This window comes from Aptenodytes forsteri, unplaced genomic scaffold (genome assembly GCF_000699145.1).
Source record: "Aptenodytes forsteri isolate BGI_AS27 unplaced genomic scaffold, ASM69914v1 Scaffold26, whole genome shotgun sequence".
Taxonomy (NCBI): domain Eukaryota; kingdom Metazoa; phylum Chordata; class Aves; order Sphenisciformes; family Spheniscidae; genus Aptenodytes; species Aptenodytes forsteri.
Window position 1 is genome coordinate 3256033 of NW_008794125.1, and position 26998 is coordinate 3283030.

A 26998-nucleotide genomic window follows, 5' to 3' on the forward strand; every position below is an offset into this window, starting at 1 on the left:
TCCTTTGTGCTGCTCTTCAGGCGCTCTCCTGCTGACCTGTGTTTCTTCTCCAGGCTCTGGGCATCTACTGCTGGCCCTGGCATCAAACTGGTAGGGGTGAGATGGATTGGGGTTCTCCTCCCCCAGCATCTCTACTTTAAAGCCCTCTTCACCAGCTTGGCAAGCCTATGACCAAAGATGCTCTTCCCCTTCTCTGACAGATGGACCCTGTCAGCCCCCAGTAGACCAGGTTTCTCAAAGCGAGTCCCATGGTCTAAGTAGCCGAACCCCTGGCTGACTTGAAAGCCGAGTCTCTCCAGTCTGTTGACGTGTGTATGTATTGCTGCAGGCTCAGGAATCATAGAATCATTTAGGTTGGAAAAGACCTTTAAGATCATTGAGTCCAACCGTAAACCTAACACTGCCAAGTCCACTGCTACCTCCAGGGATGGTGACTCAGCCACTTTCCTGGGCAGCCTGTTCCAGTGCTTGACTACCCTTTCAGTGAAGAAAGGAAGCTTCAGTTTGCTGAGATATAGTGAGATGCAGTAATTGAAGGATCTCTTCAATACATTTCTTCTTTCTTTTTTTCCCTCAAATCCTCACCTCTCCCATCCCCATCAATGTCAGCTACGATGCTCTGAATTGCACACTATGGGTTGCAACTGGTATCTGCTGGTTTAGGCTTTCTTTTGCCAAAGGATGTCATGCTATAGAGGAATGAAATAAATATAACAAAATTATTGAAATTGTTTCAGCCTCTGAAGTGAATGCAATTGTTTTGGATCTATTTTATTTTATGTCATGTCATGTCATGTGATGTTATGTTATGTTATTTTAATCAAGGCTAAGATAGTCCATGTGTTGCTGGATGGTCACAGCATCTCCCCTCCAGAGGGCTTTCTTATCCGCAAGGGACCAGGCAACTGCCATTTTGACTTTGCCCAAGAAATTCTCTTTCTTGACTATCTGCAGCCCCAGCTGATTAATAAAGTACAAAGGAGGTAAAGTAGGATGTTTTTGCTATCTGAACCACGCAACTTCTCTTAACTGTTCAGTATTTTTTCATATTCTCTGTTGAAGCCAATTATATTAGGCACCTGGGTGAAAATATGAAGTATTTAGAGCAAAATGTTTCATTGGGTTTTAACTATATACTGTTAACCAGATTTTATTGAGATCAGAGGACCATCTAGTCCATAATTGCAGGCAGAGGGGTCAGGGGGTGGTGTTTGTGGAGGCTTAGTTCTTTGGTTTTGTTCTCTTCTTTTCTGAATGAGCCAAGGATACATAAAGAAACTATTTTGTCTTGATTTTTTTGGCAGGACTGGTTCAAAGAGAATGGAACAAGCTAGTATGGACTACGAAGCACCATTAATGCCATGTGGTTGTATCCTTCTCTGTCATTTTCTTACTTGTCATATAGAATATTCTAGAGTTATATACTATGGTTATGAGTCCTGACCTTTTTGAATCCAACAATTTCTGGTGCTTTAAGAAATTAACAAGATACCAAGAATATGAGAAAGGCTTCCATTAAGTATGAATTAAGAATAAATAAATGGAATGTAATATATGAATGTATGACCTGTTTTCAGATACTCTGGTAGCTTTTTCTCCTGCATTTTATAATCTACCCAAGCTGGAGCTAGAGGTCCATTAGCACAGTATCCAGCCAGCCTGTCAAAGCTAGAAGTAGTCTTCGCATTTTTGCATATCTTTGAATGTTTGTCTCATTTTATATCTTTATTAAGGTTGACCAGAACTGTGTAATATCCTTGCCATTTTTCTTAATGTTTGTGGCTTTTAAAGCTTAAGTTTTCCTAGATTAGCGCAGCCTTTACCGTCATGCCATCCATCTATTTGATGGGCCTTTTAAATCCATTAGGCTATTCTAACCAAGTTTGGGGACAATGAGGTCTCAGCAATACTAAATTCCTTCCGGTTTCATGAAAATCAGTGTCTGGGTAGAGCAAAGAGATACAAATGAGTGCTCCATTAGAGAAATGGACAGCACAGACTCCATCATTACATTTTTCTGCCATTCAGTTTAGGGGCATATTTGCTGGCCAGTTATCACTCGTGTAATTCAAAACCAGGCAAAGGCATATTCAGAAAACATAGGAAGGCAGTAAAGGCTCCAAACAGGAGCTGTGGTGTTAATAAGTCGCAGTGTACGAGAAGGTAAGACACACACTAAAAACATTCAGTAGTTCTTCATGTGACCAAAGAACATATATGAACATATATATATGTGAAAATGTATACATGTAAATATATATAGATAGACTTTTGCCTAGTTGTGCCACCTGCAGAAGTTAATTTGTGTGTGTATTATCAGTGACAGAAAAGGCAGACTTCTTGTCTTAATAAAAGAAAATAGTTTCTTCAGAGAGGTTTAAGACATAGGGAAGTCAGAAGTGAAAAACAGATTTTTTTTTCACTTTCCTAAAGTGCAAATAAAAGTGTCTGATATCGAGATGTGGGCTGCACAATAGTTTCTGAAACTGCAAATTAAATAGTCTGTTAGGACAAAGTATCAGTATCAAAATTTTCCTTAATAGCTTTTTGCTTTTTAGTTGTTTTCCAGTTTCAGCTTCTGACAAGTTGGGGTGATCCCTACTACATTGGTTTGAATGGACTTGAGTTGTTCAATGAACATGGAGACCAAATCTTGCTAACTGAAAACAGTATCCTTCTACAGACCAAGCGCCTCTATCCCTTTCAGATACATAGTTTGCTCTCTGGCAAATTATCATATGGCATCACTTGCTACTTCTTCCAAATTGTCAGTTTATCCCATGTGATTGCTCTCCTTGTATTTCTCTATATTTGCGTGATGATCTTGTTTCCATATGTTTTAATGTATTTTATATACTTTCAGAACATTTCTTCTCTGAATGGGATACACCAACAAAGCAGGAGGGAAGGCTTAAGAAGGATATGGTGGTTTTTGCTATCAACATTTATTTCTTCTATGGTGTGGAAGGACCAGAAAGTTTGATGAGCTATAAATTCATAAGAAAAGGTTGAGCTCAGTTCTTTGTTATGGAATCTTTCATTGTGCCACAAGAAAGAAATTTTTCATAACTCTTGTTCTGGAGCCTTAGGCTATTCTAGACGCCCGATCCAGTCGTGAAGATAAGGGCTGAGACTTTCAGTTTGATTCAGTGTTCCCTGGGTAACCAACAGAGGGAATGAAGGACATGTTTGAAAGATTCATAGTCATCAAGGTTACACTTCAGTGCTCTGTATCAGCTAAAGTCTCTTAAGAGCTGAAAGCTTCATACCCCAACATATAATTCATGTAGTTCAGTTACATGGAAAAAACAGTTTCATAGCCAACTAGAATGGATAAAAAGCGTGGATGCTGCATGAATTGTATGTCTCTAAGGATCCTCATTGCCTAATAAATAGAGGATACAATGAAAAAGGTAATAAAGGCTCTTTCCTGAGTGCTGTTTTTATTTGTATCTTGTATGATACATGATGAACTTGAAACATCTGTAATGGAGAAGAAGCATTTTGAAATTGAAAAGTGGTAACAAATTGTTTTTAAGAACAGGGGATCTTTAACTTAGCTTTTAAACGGTATGTCTTTACAGTACAATACAATGCCAGGTAAAGATACCTCAGCTCATTTTGAATGATCGCCTGTTTCTGCCTGTACAGTAGTGTTGCTTGGATATATTAGGATCCCCAAAAGACCGTATTTGTCTTAGTGCAGTGTCTAAATGCGATAATTCAGTACTGAGTCCAGAGCAAGCTCTTCTTAAACAGTTGAGGCGTTGCTGTGTTATTCCTTAAATTCTTTATAAATACTTACAGACTCAGGCCTTTTATAAAGCAGGACAAGGGGAAATTAATATCCCTCAAACCGGATTGCTAGGGATTTATAATTCTGAAGACAGTGCCATCCATCCACATTTCTTTGCATGTCTTTAACATACATATGTTTTTAACATAAATGTTCTCTTACAGAGAAAATCTGGTTACATTTAAAGAACTGAAAGAAGGCCTTATTAGACAGTTACTGATTTTTATCGCAAAGCTTGAGGAACTCCCGCAAAACCTAGTCTGACTGGTGACTACCTCCTGCAAGGATACTTTTCTTGAGATATGTTTCATATGAGGAGTTTTCACAAGTTCATGCTAAAAAATGGGGCTTTGTCACAAAAAAAGCTGGGAAGTGCCTATTCCTGATAAGGGAACTTTATTGATGAAGTCATAAATACATACTTGAAAACAAATTAAATGCAGCTAGTTCATTTATTGCTATTTTAAAAATAATGTTGAATGCCAGAATCTGTAAGGGTTGTCCTGCTTTTAAAAATGTGCCCCCAAGTTCCTCATCTACCTATGTGAAGTGCTCGGGGTATTTTTAAGTTTTGCTGCTGTAGTGGCGAATACTCGCTCATGGAATCTGGAAGAGCAAGTGTGAACTTTTAAATATGGTGTTTCTGAAATGTACTTTTCAGTTATTTCCGCTTAAAGTTTTTTTTTCAGATATTGCTGCTTTTCCAGATAGTGTCAACATTTTAGAAGATGTATCTGGAGACATCCGAACTCCAGACAAACTAGTTGACAGAGTAAATGACACAACTGATGGCAGACATATGTGGCTTGCACCAGTTCTTCCTGGTTTGGTACATTTTCCCTTTTCATTCCATTTTAGTGATGGGCATAGATATAGCTAGAAGCATAAAGGAAAGGGGAAGCAGACATAATTTTTAGGTAAATTTGATATTAATAAATGATGCTAAATCACTGCCTTTTAGAAGAAGTTCTTTTTCCAGTTTCCCTTCACTGCAGAGATAGCAGCAGTATAGATTTCAGGTTTGTAATCTCCTTCTGTCTCCATGGTGCAATAGCAGAAGAATTTCCAAGGCTAGCGTAGATGGTTTTTTCACTTATTTTGAGAAAGATACTGACAAAGGAGTTTAATATGTGTGTTTTGTGTAATAAACACCTTTCAAATGGGAGCGGACTGGGATCCTAAATTCATTTTTACAAAAAGCAATGAATGTTGTTCCAGCAGTGAGAATTTTTTTAATCTCATTATCTGTGTTGAATTCAAATTCAGAAATCAGAGATGACAGACTTCGTATTTCATGTCCTAAGGCCGCAAGTGATTCAGCCCTTTTAGAAGCCCCATGTTTAAAATATGGGGTATCAAATATCTAAACAGGAAAAGTAGATAAACTTAGATGAGTTCTGACTTTGTTTTGAGAGAGGACATTTTTTATGGGCCTGTTACGGACATTGTTAAGATGTACTTATTTCTTAGAAGAGGATGGATTTCAAAAGTAACAAAATGTAAACCCGATGTGATATGTTGTAGCTTACTGTGTTGGAAAAATCCTTACTCCATATGTTACAGTTATTAATTAGATAATTAAAAGCAAAGAATTAAGTCAATTTTGAAAATACTTCATATATCATTATATGTTGTAATGCAGTGGGTATAATTAAGATAAAGCTTTTAAGTATACTTGGGAATACTGACCACTTGCATTTCTTAGGAAAATGGAAGGTCTGTGTAATGCTTAAGGCTCCTACTGGGTAGATCCCACATCTTGAATCCTGGTAATTAATTTGATGGGATGCTCAGATATCCATTATAACATCATGAATGATTGATTTGACACCATCTGAGTTTGCTCATGTCCTTATAAAAGACATGCTTGCAGAGACTATTTCATTTTGGCAAAAGGAAGATAACAGTACCTGGAGTTCTAGCACAGATGCATACACTGTTTTGCGTTGTTATGTCTGACACCAAAGTACTGTAGAAGAACATAAGATATCAGTATTAAAAGGGTAAGTTGATAAAGTGTGATATACAGGAGGGAAGAGTAAGCAATTTAATGGCGCTTTCTGTCCTTAAACTGTAGCAAATTATACATTTTCAGACCCACATAGTACTTTTTTCTCTTCCATCTTCCATGGTGTGGTTGTACAGCCAGGAAGTGCAAATGGATTAAGCAATCAGGCTATTCATGATCCTCCTCTGTAGCTGGGATGCTGAACCAAAGCCTGTATATACTTACATCCTCATTGCTAGGCTGCTTTGAAACGTGCCGGTTGCCTAGAAAGCTGAATTAACTCTTTGCTATATTGGAAGGTTCAAAAGCTTTAAGGAAATTTTATATTATAGCCTTTCTTTTCCTTTCTAAATATCTTCTCCTTTCTAGTTCTAAAAGTGTTTTTATCTTTTGCAAATTTATTACTAATGTAAGTACAATTTGAATTCTTTGTTCCCCTGTTACTGATTGTCATTTTGTTTATTTGTTTGAATGTATTTTCCATCAAATTTCTCATTTGCTGTGAGACTAACAATTGCTGTTGGAGGCTACGCCCAAATTGTCTTCTGGAAAATCAAAGATACAAAAATTTCTATTGATCACCTCTACCTTTCTTTCTTCAGTAAAAAAAAATGCATAATGGTTTAATACAACTAACAATATCTTCTCCAGTGCATCAAAGGATTAAAACTTCAGAGGATGGGAGAGATGAAGCTTAAGATACGTTGGCCCAAAGTTGGTATAGTAGCTCATAAAAGGAATAGCATAGAATTAACTGTAACAGGCAAGATTGGTTTCCTACAGCCTAATCTTTGGTCTTAGCATCTTGACATTAATGTCACTGAAAGTAAAATGAACAATACCTCAAGCAATAATTGTTTAGCAAGCATCTGGAGAATTGTCTCTACATTCTTATTAGTGTCCCTCACACAAAAATTGCAAAATTTCTGCAAGAGCTTTCAAAGTCAGGGGATATAGGAGAAATTTTAGTCTTGCAAAGAGAAAGGTGGATTCCATTCATATTTGGTAGAAAGAAATGGAATGGAATGGAATGGAATAGAATAGAATAGAATAGAATAGAATAGAATAGAATAGAACAGAATAGACACCAGCTTGTCTTATCCTGAAGCACGTGTCTGTATTTGGTTGATTAAATACTCATTAAAAGTGTCTCTCTACCCCTCCTCCAGTTGACTAGCAGTCCAGGATGACAAGCTCAGGTGTAGATGTTATCTTCTGATGAGTTACAGGTACATTTGAGAGGGCAGCTCTGGGGTAGAGACAACGTCTGTGAATTATCAACAGAGATGATAACTGAACTTAAATCCTTAGCATCCGTTATCTGTCCTCTAGCTATATCTCTTTAAATACAGACCTCTTTTGATGGAACATGCATGAGACTTTCATTTCTTTGGGGAATTTGTGCTGTTGAATATAAATTAATTCTCTTTTACAGGTGAATAGGGTATATGTCATTTTTGATGTACCTACTACTGTGTCAATGATCAAGTTATGGAATTATGCCAAAACACCTCAGAGAGGTGTGAAAGAATTCGGTGTAAGTAATTTTTGTATGCATTTTGTATGTTCTGGTGAGTCAGCTTGCTTGATTTCTGTACTTATTTTCACAGTTTACTGAAGTGTGATTCCATAGAATCTCAAAGGATGGGATTAATCTTATTTAACTCTGCATTTAGTATTAAAATGACTAATCTATGCCGGTCATCTGTCCTCCCTTTCTTGTCCAGGGAAAGAACACTTTATCTGATTTTTTTCTAAGATAATTGTCTTAAGATAGGATAATGCTTTCCTTTTTCCACTGACTATAGAGCAGGCCTGGAAGACTAGTTTAAACTACAAACCCAAGTTTTAGACAGCTGAAGTGAGGTGAGATTCGTTAATTCCTAGATTTAAGAGTGATTCACTCCAGTTAATAGAATGGCAATTACGTAAAACATGAAATACATTTTTAATTACCTACATGAAAGCTGCATTAGAAATATCAGTGAGAAGATAAAAACTTGAAAAAAAAAATCCAAATCCAGCAATGACTAGAGAGAAATGGAAGTTTTAAGGAACAAAAGTTAAACTAATGACCAGACTTGTGAAACAAATAGGGCAAAATGATTTCTAGTTAATTGATAGAGCCGACTGCTGAAAGCAATGCCTGATTTCTAGATGTTTTGTTTGTTTGTTTCTTAAATATCTTTAGCTTCTGGTGGATGACTTGCTTGTGTACAATGGGATTCTGGATATGGTGACCCATGTAGTATCAGGCATCCTGCCAACCTGTGATCCAGTGGTCCCGTATCATACCATTCTCTTTACAGATGATGAGAAGATTTGCCATCAGGAGAAGAGAACCGTTATTAGGTATGTGAGTGGATCTTGATTGGAAGAAAGAATCTCGTTTTCAAAAAATGTTTTTATGTGTCTAGTGTCAGCAATATGTATATTGCGATAGAAAATTCCCTTCCAAAGCATGCTCAGCCTCACTTAATGGGAAATAACCAATAGCTTTTTAGATACTAGGACCAAATTACCAGCTTTATTTCTTAGCATTTTTTAGCACTTACTGGGGTTCATGATTCATATTTACATATGTCTTCATGGAAGCCTACAGTAATAAACACAAAAGAAAGAAGCTAGGCTTCCTTAGAGAAGAAATAATAGAATGCAATGATATTACATGGAGGGAAAAAAACAGGAAAGTTAATGAAAAAGAACCAAACATCAAAAGTAAAGAAAAGAAAGTCCTCTTATTTGGCACAATTGCTAATTAAGAAACCAGAATTCTACTATTTTATAAACGTTCTAAAATAATGAACTTCTTAAATGAGAAATGACTTGCATTCAGAGGAATGACGCTTTGAAACCACGAAGTTGGCAATCTCACAGAAAATATGATGAAATGCAGTGAAAAATGCACTTATATTTAGAAGGTCAGGATTGATAGGGTCTAAAAAGCAGTCCCTAGCAAGGAAAATAAAGATTGAAAGAATAATTTATTTTAAATGAGATTGAGAAGTGAAAAATCGAAAGCTTACAGAAATAAACACTTTCTTATACATTGCACAGCTAACAAATAGAATGTCTTGCACATACATCACTTGGAAAAAAAGGCGACAGTTTTGCATTCAAAAATGGCACGATTCGTTCAGAAGAATATTCAAATATTTAGAAACAAGTGGAAGGAACGTAAGCTCTCCTGATTAAGAACAGAAGTTCACGTTTGCCTACGGTGTTTGTTTTCCTGTGGTTCTCTAAAGCATTTGCTGTTGGCCAGTGGTACTGTCAGATGTTGAAATAAATTATTATCGTTTGGATGTATTGTGTTAGACTCATGCTCTTGTACAAGTGGCTGTGTTGTCATGGTAAAATTTGGAGGTAAACAATTTTTCAAGTGCAAAAGTTACTGAAATGAAAATGTCTGGAGGAAATAAAAGTATTGAGAAAATTTTCACTGAGATGTAGAAAGGAGGAGGGGAAACGAACCTTTACTTTCTTCAGCTTAACATCTTTCTATGAGATTTTATTTCTGTTTTACAGGAAGCAGAGAAGCACCAGCTGTAATCATAGATCTTTTTCATATAACTTCCTTTGCACATATTTATAAGACATATACTCTTTGATTTAGTTTTAAGAGGGGTATACTTTTTGGGCCATGCAAACTGCATGATCTTTTTTCCAGTCAAGAACGTGCTGAGTTTCTTCTCTTCTAGACTTCCTGTGCAGGAGCTTTCTTCTTAGCCTGATTTGCAATCTTCTATTCCCTTTCTCCACCTACTACCCAACCGAAATATAGGGTACTTCAGCAATAGAAGATAAATCCCTTACTACATGCTGGATAATATCCCTCCATTTAAAAAATATGCTCTTGAGCTTTTATATATTGTTACTTCTGATTTTGGCCTATTCTCTTTCACATGTAACAGTTCAGTACTTTATGAACCCTGAACTTGAGTCTGATATTATCATCAATACCTTAAGTTCTGATTTACCTCAGTATCGGTTCCCCTGTTTCACTCTGACAGTTTGAGAGACGTGACATTTTTCTCCAAAAATAGAAACCTATTTTGCGCAGTATTTGTAGAGAAAAGAAAAATACACTTCTTTTTTTCCAAAGGCATGGATGAAAGGGAGATGTTATTAATGGTGTTTTCTTTCACGTTCAATTCAGCTCATATTTTTTTCGGCAATTTGTTTAATTTAATTTAACTTTGAAGTTACTACTTCTTTCCCAAAAAGAAATTGTTAAAATTTTGCAGCAGCCTGCAAACAAAACTTATCACAGTAAATGAATTTTGTTTAGTTCAGAAAATTTTCAAATCATGCTATATCAACATTACAAAACAGTGTTAAGTTCCATGTAAGGATTTTTATACCCTCTTTGTACAGCACTGATTTAAAGTCTCACTTTGGTTAATGTGGTTCAAGCTGTGTAGGCAGGCAAGAAAATTGTAGAGTGAATATGATATTTATATTTGAATGTGTGCCTGAATGAATGCCACTAATTAAAACTGTCAAGCAGTCCTTCAGGTGGATGCAGACAGAATGCCTTTCCTTTCTAGATAGTCTCATATAAAGTGGCTGTGCTTCATAGCTTTGTTTAGCCTCCAGGACCTAAATAACTTACTTGGTATCCTTCTCCATGACTCTCATAGCTTTTTACAACATTGATTATTTTGGCTATTGTACTGATTTTAGTCTTTTCAGCAATCATGTGGGAGATCAGGATGTACGAATGATGAATGAAAATGAGATTGTCACAAACAGCAAAAAGAAGCAGGCTGTGGCTGATCCAGGTTAGTTCTCTCTTCTACAGTTTTCTTCTGCTCACTTTCTACAGAGACAGTATGGATAATGAACATTGTTATAGACCTAAAATGGGAAAAGTGGGGAGACTCACACCTCTTTTATATATTTAGTTCTACTTTTTCCACCATAGGAAGGCAAAACAGGAATATCATACTCCGGTGGATTTTGATTCTGTATCTAAATCTGAAAGTGGATGCTGTAAATCAAAGACATATGTGGCATGTAGTGATAGCTTATACCAACACATACACAGAAGTCCTCAGGAAAGAAACTGACTGAAGATAAACTGAACACTGGTGTTAATTGTACAGGTTCATAGATAGCTTTTGGAATAATAGGCTCATTGCATCCCCACTGGCCTTTTAAGCAGCTTTAGAGATGATGCATATGTGTCTCAGAATTAGCTGCTTGTTGCTCCTCAGGCAAATCCAAAATCATGGTAAGTGTAACAAGGGGGAAAACATGTTGACGTTATTCCTCCCACTGTCTTTCTGGTTGGTCTTTTCTCTTACAAAGTGATAATTAAAAAGACAACCTCTTTTTTTCCCAAGGAGAAAGAGTAGATTGTATTTATAGTCTGAAGAGTCCCAGTCATTCATTGTAAATTACTCAGAATAGCTCCCTAAATACATTACAAATTCTCAGCCAAGCTGGTATATTCATGATTGTTTTTTTCTCCTGAGCATGATGCTTTCTCCAATTAGTTTCTCTAGAAAGTGTTACAGAAATTATTTGATGGCTTTTGATAACAGTTCTGTAGAAGGATTTGAAATGCCATTGCCTGCACAAATACAGCTTCAAAGTTATTAGTATATTAGCACCAGCTGTGTCAAAAGTGTTTTGAACATCTCTGTGCCTGTTGTAGTGACAGCCTGCTTTCCAGTGCAGACATACCCTGTGTCCAGTACAGAACAGCTGTCATTGCCATGGCCATCACATCTATTGTCCAAGCATTAAGGACACAGAATGCCTCTGAAGTCATCAGCTAAGGAGTGCCTGTTGCCATCTACCCCATGTCTTGAGGAGTGCCTGTTGCCATCTACCCCATGTCTCGTCTCCTCTGTAGTACTTACTGGTATCAGCCATAGTGGTTGATAACATAGATTCGTAGAATGATTTGGCTTGGAGGAGACTTCAAGGGGTCCCCTCCTGAGGGAGGGTCCAACCTCCTACTCGGAACAGGGTCAATGTTGAATTCACACCAGATTCCACAGGAAAGCGATTCCATGGGACTGTGAAAAAAATTGTCAATGTAAGAAACATTACTGAGAAGAGTAGCTTAGCTTTCATTCTGGGATGGAAAGAGAAATGGGCATGTTTCTTCCTCATTTTAGTCTGTGGCTTCACTGTTAATACAGATACAGTCTTAAAACTGCACTCAATTTTCCTTAACAGCTTTGCGTCCAAAAACCTGCATATGTGAAAAAGGACTGCAGAGGAGGAAAAGATAACAAGGGATTGTGATTGGAAAGTCCTGAATATACCCAGCCCAAAATACCTGCAATCTAGCTCTTCAAGATATGTATCGTCCAAATGGAAGATTTTCCGTGTCTGCTGCTGCTGAACCACCTCCTGTCTTATGAGAGGAAGTTTTATTCACTACAGGAAATTTTCTTCAGTAATGAAATTTAAAGCACAAATTCAGTTTTCTGGGTTTTTTTAATTCCCCCCCCCTTAATTGAAAATCCAGGGAGGAAGGAACATAAAGGAGTGAGTGAGAATCTTATTGCTAACTGACAACTGTTTCTGCCAAGTACCAAGAACTTGGGTGAAGCAGGATGGTCATAACAAGAGGCTTCCAGAATATTTCTCCAGCTTTAATTCCTAAATCCTAGCTGGATGATCACGAAGCTCCTCACTAGATGGAAGTGTCTGCTTTGTTTCTGATGCCTGTAAATAGTTCTTTGGGAAATGCAACTTATTAGAGGAAATATTCTTTACCTCTCTGTTTCTGGGCTGCCACTGTATGTTTTGATGCCATGGCTCTCTCTAGGGGCTGACACTGTTTCTGACATCCGGAGAAGTTCCACTGGGTATGGAGAAGTGTGATGAATGCTTTTAGAAAATGGAGATCAGGAGGTGGGTTTATGAAGGTTTAATAAGTAAGTTTCAGCTGTCACTTCTCTCATCTTTTGCAGTGAAATAATGATTTCTTTCATTATTTCACTACCATGAAAAAAGCAAAATAGGTGTTTTGTCTGAAGCGCCATTGGCAGGTGCTCTACACATTCTTCAGAGTCCCCCTGCTACAGAGCAATGCTCTTTTCTCCTGTTTTGCCTGCATTTGGTTATGTGAACAAGGAGGCCATACCTCTGCGCTGCACCAACCAGATCTGTTGCCAGCAACATACCATCACTGTTGAGAAATGGTAAAATGCATTTTAACTAGAAGAAGGCAAGGAGTGAACTGCATTTTTAAACACAAAATACCCTGCATATGTAGTCGTTGAAACAAAAACTCTACCCAAATAATTATGCTGCAGGATTTGTAGCTATGCAAATGTACTTTTCACTGAAAAATTGTCAGTGGTGACAACTGGTAAATCTCTTCCATAGAAGATTCTTCCTTTCTCATTTAGAACTCGCTCATTGTTTCCAGAGCGAACTGAACGCTCTGAAGTCAGTATATGCTTTTAGACAAGAAACAGAGATATACTATTGCAGCTCCTGATACAGAATCAAAATGTGCTGCTTCCCTTTCTGTACTGTCAGGAGTGCAAAATCTTGTATATTTGCTTATAAAAAGCATACTTCTTAGCTGGTGTTGGCTAAACTGAAAAGACTCAAGGTAGCAATGCATTTCCCAGATTTCTGTGTATTGATGGAGCAACAAAATGTATTTTGTACTAAATACAAAACACTTCTAAATGTAAAATAGTGTATGTATCTTGTACTTTGTTTAAAGGCTTTTCCCAAACTACACTGACAAAAGAACCCTTCTGTTGTTCTGAGAACTGTCCCTCCTCGTGTGTTTACCAGTGTAGCTCTACCAAGAACCAAGTTTTAATTTTTGCTCCAAATCAGATAACCATTACATGCAACTCAAAATGAAAAAGAGGAGGAGCTGAAAGGAGGATTATTGGTAGGGCTAAGAACAGATATAAATCTATGCGTTTGGAAGAGGAGAGGACATAGCAAGGTTTTTAAGACTTAAGGCACAATCACAGATTGGTCATATAGGCAATCTCTAGATGAGATGAGGCCTGTCACATTGTCTGTTCTTCTGAGAAAATTGCATTGAATGTGAAGAGAAATGAAACCCATCATGTTTCCTGGCACAGAATACCATCCTTCTTATTGATCAGAAAAGGTATGAGGGGGAGAGGGCTTTCTATGCTCATCTGTCTTCTCTACATCTGTCTGGAGCATCTCAAGTCCTATGTGATGGACTAATGATTTTTCAACCCTAATCCTTTGAGGTAACTCCAGGTTTTGGAAATTATTGCAAAATTCTTGGTCAAGCTCAAATGGGTCGCAATTCTCTCCATCGTCTGTTTCTCTGCCACCAACTCTTCCTCACCGGTCAGTTGGTAACTGCAGCCAGTTGTCACACCTTTTGCCTCTGGAAACCTGTATGCAGTGCAGCTGGTCTGGCACAGAGAGTATTGGCTTGCACCTTCTGCCAACCTCTCCTAGCAACTCCTTTTACCCATTCAAGAGATTCCCCACAATTGCCACACTGTGGAAAGACCATGAGTGTCTTTAAAGTATTTCAAAAACATTGTTAAGTTGTAGAACATCCTCCCCTGCAGTGTCTCTGTGGGAAAGAAGGGTTTGCCAGCCTGCTGTCTGCTCTGGGATGACATACGCCACCAAGGCAAGGCCTAAGGAAGTCCTTGATTCTAGTCAGTCATATATAGAAAGTAGCATAATGTTTAGAAAATACTTCATTAATGTCTGTGGGAGAGGAGATGTCAGCATCTGCCCTCCTAATTGGAGCTGAGATGTAATGACTCTTTATATAACCAAAGATAATTAAGTGTCCTAGTCAGCCCTATATACTCTAACATAGATACTTGCCTCATTTCCACAATGAATCAGGGAGGAAAAAAAAGTTTCACTCAATTTTTCACCTTTTCTTAACTTAACTAGTCACAAGTACATTCCTGTCAGACTAGCATTTACAGGAGGGAAAAGAGGAAGAGTAAATATGTAATCAAGAAAATCCCCATGGAGCACTTCAGTCAATGTCAGGCACAGTTTTAGCAAGAGTAATCCAGCAAGAATGTGCACAGTAACACATCATTCGACATTGTCAAAAGCATGACAAAGGAAAAGGAAGGATTAATATGAATTCTTGCTGAAGCCTTTGATGTAAATTATTACACTTTAGCCCAGTTCCAATTTCACCTTAGCGTCATGGTTGCTCACCTATACCTGTAATGACTTGCTTTAAAGGGGTTGGATCAAGATAACAGAAATGAGTTTGTCCAACAATGACACTGAGAAGGGCAGAGGATAAAGAAATAATCTGTGAGGAAGTACATGTCATACTGCCTACTTTTCGATCTTTAAAAAGATATTTTTGTCAGTCTTCACAGTGTAATGTGAAAACCGGGATGCCTGGGAAGGCAGGAAGGCCTGCAACATCTGTTTTCAATTTTTGCCTTTTTGTGGTTTAATCCAGTAGAATGTAAACAGCAGTGAGAAGTACCCATACGTGGACAAGGGAGCAAGCAGTAATGCAGACAGTGTAAAAGGCAGCATAGAAGACATCGAAGCTCATGTATTACTGAGTCAGGAGAGTCATCCTCATTTTGGAGGATGAACCCATAAGAGCTACATGAGGAGCTACATACGGCAGCTAAATTAAACTGAGCCCTTCTGATGGCTTAGGCTGGACCTGGACATAAAATTTCACCAAAGCATCCTGCTTAGGTGATGCTGTTTTCTGTAAGGTTTCTTGGTCCTCCTGGCCTTTTACCATGTTCCTGGTGTGTAGGTCATTCCCCGTGGTGATGTTCAGTCCTGTCAGTTCAGGGATGTACGCCAGGCTGGTAACATCTGCAGGAGCCTGACAGTGCCAATGAGTGACTGGGTGTGGTGAGATTGGACAGAGATCTTGTATGCCAGGTAACACACCGGAATGACCAGAGGTAGGACTCACTGACAGTGATGATGTGAGAATGAGAGCAATGGGTGAGGGAGGTTGAATGTTGAGTCTTTAACCCCTCTATGTTACCGGGGAAAGCTCACTGCTCAGCCTAAGTCAGGTGAGAGGAAACGTAAAGCGCTGTATTGACATCTGAATTCTGGCTCGTGCAGGAGATGAAGTCTGCTTTCCTTTTGATTCAGTCAATGGCTTTTACTCTGTGAGACAGAAGCATTTCCCATTCCCTCCTGCTGTCTGCTTGAGTAATCCTCACTGTCGGGTGCACCTCTATACCGGCCTGGGGAATCACTGTATATATATTAGAGTCTCTCTCTATATATTAGAGTCCAAACCAGCACTGGTGTGAGCAGACACGTTGTATAGGGATGCCTTAGGCTGGCCTCTATGTTCTGGGGCTGCTGATCCAGGAGGCTGAGCTCTAACAGGAGCCGCTGTGCTGGTAAGAGTCACTGAAGTAGCCAAATCTCTTCCAATATTCTTTGAAAAATGTGGACTCCAGAACACACTGCCTAGTAATGGCTTCACCAGTACTATAGATACTGTAACTATGCTCACTACAGCATTTGATGCACCTTCCTCTATTCCCTTCTAGCTTTTTTCAACATGTCTATCTTTTAGCTGCATCATTATGCTTAGAAGGTCACTCCTTTTGTCTTCCAAAACAAGGTCGTGTTCAGAATCATTGTCTTGCAGATGTGACCAACCTGTTTTGCTCTTCAGGTGTATGTGCTCAGATGTATTACAACATTAGTTTCATTTCATCTCGTCTCCCATATGTAGGACACCTGCTGTCTGTGATCTGTGGTGTCACCAACCCCTACGACCACAGCACAGTGACTCCTCTTTGCATGGGGCCCTCATTTCTAGGGGTGCCGGTGCCACACGTCTGCCTGCTTATTGTCCATTCAAAAATGCCGCAGAGATAAATGTTCATTTTGGAGATGTGCACTGACGTGTCTCCTCTAAAGAGCAGAGAGGGAAGCAGAGAGGAGTATAACATACCGGAAGAATGTTTGCTTCCGTTTGAGAGCTGAGGTCCTGGTATTCAGAGGAGGGTTCCTGGCTCAGTGGTCTCTTTGCCCATTTCTGTGACTATTTGCTTGTTTGCTGAGAAATGACTTACAGCCCATGTGAGACACAAACATCCCTTTATCACGCAGCTTGTATCACCCTAATGGAATTCTGTCAGCTGAGGATAAAATGTGGACTAAGAAAGCAATTATAGAGTGAATCTCCTAGCTGCAGGAAGAGCTGGGACATGGGGACAGAGTGCCCAGCTGGAGTAATTTCCTGTCCGACTGGCCTCTAAATCTTGCTGGGAAGAGATCAATTTTCCACCCTTGTCTAATAGCATCAGCTCCAGTCCCCCTGGCTCAGGACCCTGTGAAGTGCTGCAGTGTTGAGATCTAGGCATAAAAGGAAACATTTGCAATTTGTGACTTCTTACTGACCTCGAAATTACTGGAAAAGCGCAATTTGTGACTTCTTTCTTACTGACCTCGAAATTACTGGAAAAGGTGAAAACAAGGCTACAGACCTTCTGCCTGACGGCTCTCTAGTGTTCCCTTTATTAGCCTCTGATTGAAGGAGAGGACTGACCACCCTAATGATCAGCAGGGTAGGAGTCTCCCAGCCTGGACTATTGCTTCCAACACTGCACAGTCCTCCACCCACAGCTCTCTGCTTTGGCTCTAATCAGGAGAGGAAAACCACCACCTCATGATCTGCTAGAAGCCTTCCCCAGGTATGCTCTTTGTTTCTGGAAGGTCCCAATTATACAGTTGAGACCACAGTGAAATCCTGCCTTTAGCTTTCAACTCACTCAAGATCTCTTTGGTGTGACTAAAATCAACTTGATTCACAAATTCTTAGTGTGTGTCTCTGCTCTATTGCTCATGGGACTTCCAAAAATGTCAGCATGCAGAGATTTTGTGCAGTTTTCCCAAGAGGAGGGCATTCTGGGGAACCATAAACCTAAGGAGAGATCTCAGACAGATACAGTTAACTTGTGCTCAACTTCTTCCTCTTACTCATATGTGATCTGTTGTTTCAAAGCTCAGTTGCTTGTGTTCCTTAGCTTATCCAGATCTAACTGGAAAAGGAGTTTCACGGTGGGTTTTGAAAGTTCAGCGTGCTGGACTAAGCATGTGGAGGTGAATATCAGAGAATGCGAAAGGAACTCAGAAATAGCCACATCTCCATCTTCTCAGGAAAGAAGCCGGTTGCTACCTGAAAGTCTTCTGGCCCTAGAGGAGGCAGGGGGTGGGTGCCGTGCTAAAGAGAACTTCTAGATCTGGACACGGCATTTCAGAGCCATTGTAAGGGCCAGGAGGAGCCTGCTGCCTCCTAAGAGTGTGAGCCCAGCTGAGTATCGTGGACTGAATTGATCTCCAAACTGCATCCCAGTCAGTACAGGTGGAGCTGAAACAATGTTGGTCAAAGACTCAGGTGGAAAGCAAGTGTGGTAGGCATAAGGGTAGGGGCATACAGAAGAAGCTGCTATGGCTGTGAAGTTTTCTCAGGGAAATGACTCTTCACCCAAGGGGAGCCTTGTACTTGGGAGAAGAGATGGTCCCTGCGGTAAAGGTAATGAACTGGGAGCAGTTCAGCCCTTTTGTCTTTTTCACCAAGATTTCTCTTCTGCCCGATGGCAGCATAAGGTGGCTGCCAGAATAAACATTTCTGTCTGTAACAAGCTGGGGAAAGAACTTTCATCTTGAGCAAGACAGAGCTTTCATCTTCCACCAAAAAGGTCGAGGACTGAGGCAGCACCAGCACAGCAGCTTTACCGAGTGTACAGAGTGGTTGGCAGGAAAATGAGTCAGCCAGCACAGCGAACTGAGCTGAGGCACGGACGACTGTCAGCTCCGCTTTGCTTGCAAGTGTGGCTTAGCAAGTGTAAAACACTGATGGTGCTGTTCCTGCCTGTTATTCATGGCTCTGTGCTCCCATTCATCGAAGATTTTCCTGGCTGCTTTCTGCAATTACACGCCTTTTTTTTTTTTTAATGCTACAAAAGTCAGACCAGGTTACAGAGGCCTTCATCCAGTTTGGCCTGGAAAACTTCTGGGGACGGTGGCTGCACAACCTCTCTGGGCAATCTGTTTTAATACTTGACTGTCCTACTAGGGAAGAAGTTTTTCCTTTGACACATAATAATCTATGCTTTCCCCCACTGATTAAAGGCCTAGATCAGCGTGGATAAGACTTCTGGCATTGCAGAAAGGTCATCTCTGCTGTCGTCATCTAGCTGTATAATAATAAATGCGGTCTCCCAACTATAATTTCAGATTTGCAGATTAGCAGAAGTCTTATGATCTGCCTCTTTCCTGGTCTGCTGGAGGCACTGCTATAAATAGAGTAAGCAGCAAAGCTACCTGAAATGGTATAAGCCTAAACAGTGGTAAAAACTAATCTACAATGAATGTCGGTTCTGGCTTGTTTCCAAAGGAATGTTTTTGGATGGCTTGATATAAACTGGAAATTGTTTGGTGAGGATTAGTTGGTGAACAGATGAATCAAAGTGACATTTCCATTACCAACAGGAGATCTGTCTGTGGCCAGAATTCATGGAGAAGGATGTGGGATCGTATTAAGACTTTTCATTATGTTCAATATTGTCAGAGAAATGAAATAGCTCCTATTATTCATCTCTCTGGGATGGTAACATATCTGAATATTAACACAAAATGGGAGATCTGATCAAAACCTACTGACCCAGCAAGACATTGATATGTATTTTAATCACTCTCTTTGGGGCATTGAGAAAATGTACTCTCCACAACAAATTTGCAAGAAGCTAAGATCTGCACTTCTCAGTGCGGCACTTGGGTAGATCAGTGCGTGTTCTCTCCTTCTGTCTGAAGTCCTTTGGGATCCCCCAGCGTCACTCTTTTTCCTGAGTAGCATTGAGGCCCTAGGGAGATCTGCACCTTGGTCATCTGCTCGTGGTTTGAGAATAAGGGTCGGGGGACGACCTGTTGGACGCTTGTTTGCCTCTTACACTCCAAGGGGAGGAGAGGACCATGGGGGAGGGCCCCAGCTCATAGTGAAAAAGTAACCACCTGTAGAAGCATATGGATATAAGAAATGGAAAAGGGTCTCCAGAGGCAGTTTCACCTTGTGAAACAAAGATTGTAGATTTAATGTGAAAATTGCTGAAGTCAAGTTGCATTGGAGCGTGCAAGAGGGACTAGGTATATAAATGTATAGAGAACACATCATGAGAAGCAGGCATTCATGCAGGAAGAATGGAGAAGGAATTAATGGTAATTAATGGTACCGCCCAAACCCTTGTGACTCAGATTTCAGTACAGATGATGCCGATAATTAATATAAAGATGTTGGCAGTTGCCTCAAACTAGTTCTGCTGTATTTTTAGTCATAAACCAGAAGGGCTGGTGGTCTTGTTTTGCAGAAAGTGTTCACATTATGCAGGGATATTATTATTAACAGTACGAAGGGGTAAGCATGAGGTCATAAAATGTGTGATTCAGTGACTGATTTTGACTGCAATTGTGCATTAAAGATATTAATGAGAAGTCTGAAAAATGAATTGGTAACGTATGTAGATCTAACTATAGTAAAGGGCCCTCCAAAACAGTGCCACAGAAACTTTGCCATTTATCGTCTTTATCCACTGATGCAGATGTAAATAAAGTTTCTACAGGCTGATTAGCCTGTGGAGAGCTCCTGTCCAGATGATCTCCCAGCACAGTGCTTCTGGGAGAAGAAAACTCCTCAGGTTTTCCTGTGGTGGGTCTGATGTGCAAGTGATTCCAATACAGGTTGGCTGTACGGCTTCTCTCTTTTTTTTTTTTTTTTCTTTTTTTTTGGTTGTTGTCAGATGTTTTTTGTATTGCAATGGTTTAGTTTTTGCAGCACAGATTTTATTATTTGGTTTCTTTTACTAGAATACTGTCTGCGCAGAGGGGTTGGACAGTGACCTCCAGAGCCTCTTTCCAGCCTAGATTGACCAGTATGGATCAGGACCCTCTGTTTAACATAACTTATCTGCTGTAGAATCTGTTCTGCCAACTGAAGCCTACCGAGCCACAGCATGGTGAATATTAATAGGTTGCTTATTTAATGCAATCAATCAGTACGAACTACAGATTGCCTGAGGCTGGAAAAAGTATTCATGTCCTCACACTTCTGACTAGACATCTGCTCCTAGAGATGACACAGGGGAAGACAACCTGTGCCGCGGCTCTTAGGTCCTCAGGTTACATGCAGGGATGAATACATAACAGACAGTGCGTGTTACTTGAATAAGTGTAATACTAATGAATCTCTGGATCTGGGTGTGACTGGAGAATAGCAAATGTAATGCCTATAGTTAAGAAAGGAAAGACAAAATCATTTGGTCCGGTATTGGGTCTTCAGACTTGAAAGTACATGTTCAAGGAAAGAAAGAGAGTTATATAGTTTAATGGAGAATAGATGGAATGCAACATGGATTTATAGACTAATTTTTCACTATGTGTCTGATTGCCTTCTCTGTCTGTCTCTATACAAGTGAAGGTGATAACATTTTGGAGAGAAGGCTTATTTAGGCTAAGGAGCAATGTCGGCACAGTGCAAATCAGTATGAATTGTCCAAGAAGAACAACGGCTGAATCTTTTTAACTGTCAGAATAGTGGGACTGTGTAATTGCCTTTCTGTCTGAATACCAGGCAGCAAGACCTCAAGTCTTAAGACAGAGCATGCTTGTCACAGGACACATTTTTGGCAAGCGCAGGATGCTAGAAGTGAAAGCAAAAAATTGCTTTCAAGCCCGGGTATTTAAGATCCTGCTGTCTTACTTCCACTGTACTGACTCCGTTTTGTTACCCTCCAAGGAGAAGGGCTCTTTCTGCAGGTGTAGACGTTCAGCCCTCACCCTCCTGTTGTGTTAAGAGTGGGTGACTATAGAAAAAAATAGACTGGACACAGAAAAGCTCTTCAGAATTGTGAGAAGACAGCTGTGTTTCTCTCCCCAGCAAACCTAGGTAAGGAAAGCTAAGGCTTATAAAGGACGAAAGGACTTGGTAATGCACGGGAATACAAACAACAGGAAGCGCTCAGGAAAATGAGTAGATTTTTCTCCCTGTAGAAAAATCAGGGAAGGTGGCTCAAGTACCGGAGATGGTCACAAAGGTGCAGATAACGTAGCAACTGGAGAACAAACCATCCTCACAGAGGCAGAGCTGCCTTCAAGGCACAAATGCAACAGAGGAAAAGAAGGAAGCAAGGAGCCTGTGAAGGACAAATGTAGTGGGCTTGCCCTGTTGCTTTTTTCACAGGTTCCCTGCAGCTGATCACTTGGGCAGGTACGGCAGGTAAGGCACTGGGGACAGACTCTAGGACTCAGAAGTTGCAGATACCTAATAATAATGTATGGGAGATGTGGCAAGAGTGGCCAACTCTAGTTGGATGCAATTAACCTCATAGCTCCACTGGAATAGCTAAAAGCCATTGAATATCAGGGTAAAAGACCTATTGCACGTATCTAAAATGGGCAGTAGTGATTCATACCACAGCAGATCCAGAAGAAGGAGGACACTGAAACCTGAAAGGGACCTAGAACTGACAAAATCTGGCAGAACCGGCCTTGATGATGCAAAGCTAATAAAAATAATTCATAGGTCTGTGCTGGACCTTGTTACTAGTAGGCATGCGGAGAACAAGGCTAAAATATAATCTGAGCATATTGTCTGGCCCCATGAACATGAGAGGCCGCAGAGCCTGTTCTTACAGGATCGACTGTGTTAAGATTTTACCGGCAGAGAGGGCAGGCAATACAGCGTATGAAGACTGATATGGCTGATGTCTACATTACATTTTCCTCAGTTCTGTGTCCACTGGAGATTATGGAAAGCTCTGAAGAGAGACCTCTGAGAGAGTCGGGGGTCTGGGCTGTCATAGAAAAGCAAGTCTGGAGCAGTGCATGAGTTCTGTGAGAGGAGGGCCAGCCTATTCCCACCCATCTGAACCAAAGGGACACATTTTCTGACAAAAAAGAGCCATGAAAGCAGAACATAAATGCTTGCAGGAGAGCATGCTTGTGCGTGACACAAACATCCTCCTCACGGTGCACAGAGCCGTCCAGATGATTTGTCATAATCCGCCGCGGTGCTCACCGGGGGGTGTGATTTGCTCTGAGGGAACACTGCATCTCCAGCGGCTCCATCCATCCTGCACTCACCTCCATGCCCACCTGCGAAGGGAGTTGGCTGTGTCTGGGGAGGCATCCTTTTCCCGGTCCCTTGCTTCGGTGCTGTGACTGCCCCGAGGCCATGCACTGTGCACAGCCCTCAGTAGCTACCTGGCAACTTGTCAGGTGTGGCTGTAGATCTTGGCTGTAGTGTGGTACAGAGAGGCGGCTACATGGGCAAAGTGCTGTGCCTGTGTCTGCACATCAGCTTGTAAATAAAATAAATTGCTAATAACAAGGAGCTTTAAAAAATGTATTCGTAAGCCCGGCAGAGAACAGTATAGATACATCATGCTGAAAGACAAGTAGGATCTCTCATACAAATGTCAGAACATCCCCAAAATCCTTATGCAGAAGATCCCAGAAGGTACAGAGCGTGTCCTTGGAGTGTACTGCCCCCTCCCATCCTTCAAAGATGTCTGGAACTGTGGTGACACGAGGAATGGTCTGCTTTTATTTATTCTTTTTTAATTTCCTCCCCCCCCTCTTCCTCCCTGTTGTTTTTGAAATAACCTTAAGAAGTGAATAATATCCCAGCACAGGGAAAGGTAGGCTGAACTCACAGGTTACCTTTTGCTCATCTTGCCATCCTCAGTGGCCTGGCAGGGAGCAGCAGCAGTGTGCAGGACAGACGTGTTCTGGGTTTTTGATGTATTTGTCACATTGAGACCAGGGACGTGTCAATGACTCTTTGCAAGGGGGTGGGTGGGTGAACCGGTAGGGTAGGGAAACAGTATTGCCCATCGGTCCTGAGCAAAATGGCACAAGGACATCCCGCCACCCTCACCAGATCTTTACAAAACTGGCTACGAGGCCAGCCCTGTGAGCAGAACTTGGTGGACAAACTGCTGTTCACCCATTGCACTTTGCTGGGTCCCAGACGGGGAGGAGCTCCAGGGCCATTTTCCTCTGTGTCCTCCATGACAGCAGCCTCCTTTCCTCGGGGCAGGCTCTCTAGCAGCGATCGCCTTGTAGGGCCTTTGCAAGGGGCCAGTCTTTCATAGAATCATACAATCATAGAATAGTTTGGGTTGGAAGGGACCTCTAAAGGTCATCTAGTCCAACCCCCCCTGCCGTGGGCAGGGACATCTTCAACTAGATCAGGTTGCTCAGAGCCCCGTCCAACCTGATCTGGAATGTTTCCAGGGATGGGGCATCCACCACCTCTCTGGGCAACCTGTGCCAGTGCTTCACCACCCTCAGCGTAAAAAATTTCTTCCTTAGATCTAGTCTAAATCTACCCCCCTTTAGTTTAAAGCCAGCATCTTTGTCATGGGAAGGCAAAGCACAGCTGTTGACATGTGAGCTGTTCTGTCCGCTCAGTTATCACAAGTTAGGAGAGATGGAGGTCACAGACCTTTACCTGTTTCACTGTTGGGTTGATGATTTAGGGGCATATTGCACACTTTTATGCCCTGGCCCCCAGTTATCTACAGTGGAGACCTGCTTGGGTGCACTGCAGCTGCTGACCTCTGTGCCCTGGTTTTCTTCCCATGTAACCCAGGATGCAGATGGGCAGGGAGGGGAGGGTGGTTTGCTGCATGCCCAGGTCTCATTCCAGTGTGTAGTCAAGTTATGATCGTTGATTGATTTGATGTGCAAAGCATTTTTAGACAAAAAATAAAATAAAAAAAAAGAACAGGCACAATTTTCTAACAAGTAATGTCATTTAATGAATGATATACTCTAGAAAATAGAAACTACCCAGATGCTGGTTGGTTGGTTGGTTGGTCTGTTTGGGGCGTGGGAAGGCCCTTGCTTGGACACACAATGCCTTCTCTGGATTCTTTTCTCAGCATTTGTAGTTGCTGGAAACAAGGAAACATCCATATATTGAAAGAGACACGAAGAGGGCAATTTTTTTCTAAAATGTGGGAAGTATGCAGAACGCCTTCCCAGCCTGTCTCATTGGGCAAGTGGCATGAAGGGCTCAGAGCTCACCAGTATCTTTACAGATGATTGATACCTAAAAGGGATAGACTCAACCAACGGTACGTACCCACAGTTCAGTCCTCTAAAATCATCGGAGACTTCTGACTTCGCAGAACATCTTGTGGGCTCTGGTGTTATTGCACTTCTTTCTGGGTGCTTTTCTGCACGTGTTGTGTCTCTTCCCTCAAGGTCTGGCTGCTAATTCCAGGGAATATGCTTTTCAGAATGTCACAGTACACTGTGTACAGCTCTGGATCTATTTTGGGCTTGGGCAGAGATCGGGAGTTGCAGGCCTGTTCAGTGACTGAGTGCTGTAGCAAGTAGACATCGCTGAAGAGCGCAGTTAGGATCTTGTGTGCAGCCTTGTAAGGGTCATCTTCGAACTGCACCATTGCCTTGAGCTCCGTCAGGGTATAGCCGTTGTAACGCTTGCTGTCTTCGGCCAGGGGCTGCACAGTCTCACCAATGTGTCTCACTTTCCACTTCAGGCATTTCAGTTCTTCTTTTACATCCTCTAGTTCTTTCTCCATGGCTTGGAATTCCTTCGCGGTTACAAATCTCCTGCCAAGGAAAGAAGTGGCAGACACAGCGTGGAGTTCAGAGGCTCAGAGGGGTGAAATCAGCCCAGCTTGCGTGGGGTCGGACCACGGAGCCTGAGGTTTGGGAAGGGAGATACCGGCCATGTCACTGAATATCATCCCCAGCTCTTATCTGTCAGGCTTCGTAGTAACAGCAGAGTTTCTCTCTGCTAGTATAGGGAGAGATGTGCTTTCTCATTAGAAAGGAAATGAGGCACCTTGAAACTGTGCCCTGTTGGAGGAGCTGAGGTTGACAACCTGGCCCAGGGATGGTCCTATAATGAGGTCTGGAGAGCTAAATGAATGTATGGAAAACATGGTATTTTCCTTCTTGGATAACAGAGTTTAGTGGGAGCATAGGGTAGTTACCGGAAAACAAATACTGGGAACATCTAAATCATAAAATATGTTTAAATTTTTTTTATGAGGGGCTTTTAATGACCCTATACCAAGCTGAGTCATTCGGGTATTTAAACGTGTGTGGTCTGGATACATACCTTTCATGATCAGGATCTTCCAGATCTGATTCAAAACCCTTTCCTGCATTCTTTAATCCAGTTTTAGAATAGCCAGGAGACTGGGAACTATCTTCAGGAGTCATTGTTGCTGGAGGCCTTGTGCTTTTCCTGGTTGGGGTCAGTGTGTGATCTGATGCTGAAGCTCGTATGTTTTGTGCTGTGTGAGGACGAAAGGTATAGAAGGAAGTTGCATTGATCCCTGGACTGACTGGAGAGGAGTCAGAGTATTGCTGTGGCTTGGCTGAGCTGGGTGTTAGACTGAGCCTGGGGCTGGCTGGGCAAGATGCTGGAATAGTCCTTGCTCCAAATGGGCTGGAACATGATATTGCTAAATTTTTATCTCTTTGCTCAAATGGCTGAGGGCTCGGTGATTCTCCTGGGGCCAATCTAGTGATGGAAGCAATGTCCAGCAGGGTTTGATCCTGAACCATGGAGATCTGGCTGGTCGGTTCTGATGAAAGTGAAGAGCTGCTTGATGTGTCACTGGAAGAGCTTGACGTAGCGAATGGGGGTATTTTCTGAGCATTATGGTCACTCCTGTTCCTCTGCGTGCTAGTGACATTTAGAGCTGGGTGTTGTGAAGCCCTAAAGAAAGACAAACACACTTTTTCCTCTGGACTGGGCTAAAAGCTTATAAGACAATTTTAGGCCTATTTTGGGACAATTTTAAGCCTGTTTCCCATAATTGCATTTTCCCATAGGCTGATTTGCTTCTCATGACCAAGAACAAAGTGTTTGAGAATAAGGCACATAAATTCAAGACCGGTTCCTCCCTGGTGCCAACTAAGCATTCGTCAGCTATCATCAGTGTGATAATCACTGGCACATCAGTGTTCTCCTTTCCAAGAGTCATACCGTTCTGCGAGAACCAAGGATTTGGTACTGGGGAAGGACGGGAAGGGAAGAAAGCTACTGGCATATTGACTGTGGCAAATTCCAGTAAGAACGCAAAAGGATAAAACCTGGCTTGCAGGTTGCCGCAGCACCTGCCCTTGATCATCCCTGCAAAGTGTGAAGACCTGCCTTCACCTTGGACCCACACGCTTTAGTCTCCTGGTAG

At 41.2% G+C, this 26998-nt stretch overlaps 2 protein-coding genes across 2 annotated transcripts in view; one reads left to right on the plus strand and one right to left on the minus strand.

The window, feature by feature from the left end:
* KIAA0556 (KIAA0556 ortholog) overlaps window positions 1–12052 on the plus strand; it is a 67118-nt gene extending 55066 nt beyond the window's left edge. The window contains exons 19-26 of the mRNA XM_019471695.1: window positions 826–983; window positions 1305–1369; window positions 2559–2669; window positions 4486–4625; window positions 7240–7341; window positions 7996–8156; window positions 10500–10588; window positions 11997–12052. Coding sequence (XP_019327240.1) covers window positions 826–983; window positions 1305–1369; window positions 2559–2669; window positions 4486–4625; window positions 7240–7341; window positions 7996–8156; window positions 10500–10588; window positions 11997–12052 — 882 coding nt within the window. The remainder of the gene's footprint in view (window positions 1–825; window positions 984–1304; window positions 1370–2558; window positions 2670–4485; window positions 4626–7239; window positions 7342–7995; window positions 8157–10499; window positions 10589–11996) is intronic.
* A 12512-nt stretch (window positions 12053–24564) lies between these two features.
* On the minus strand, window positions 24565–26034 carry LOC103897765. Its single transcript, XM_009277919.2, has 2 exons — window positions 25918–26034; window positions 24565–25403 (listed from the first exon to the last, which is right to left on the minus strand). The coding sequence occupies exons 1-2, from the start codon at window positions 26019–26021 to the stop codon at window positions 24977–24979; spliced, it is 531 nt and encodes a 176-aa protein (XP_009276194.1). The 5' UTR covers window positions 26022–26034; the 3' UTR covers window positions 24565–24976.
* Between the last annotated feature and the right edge of the window lie 964 nt (window positions 26035–26998).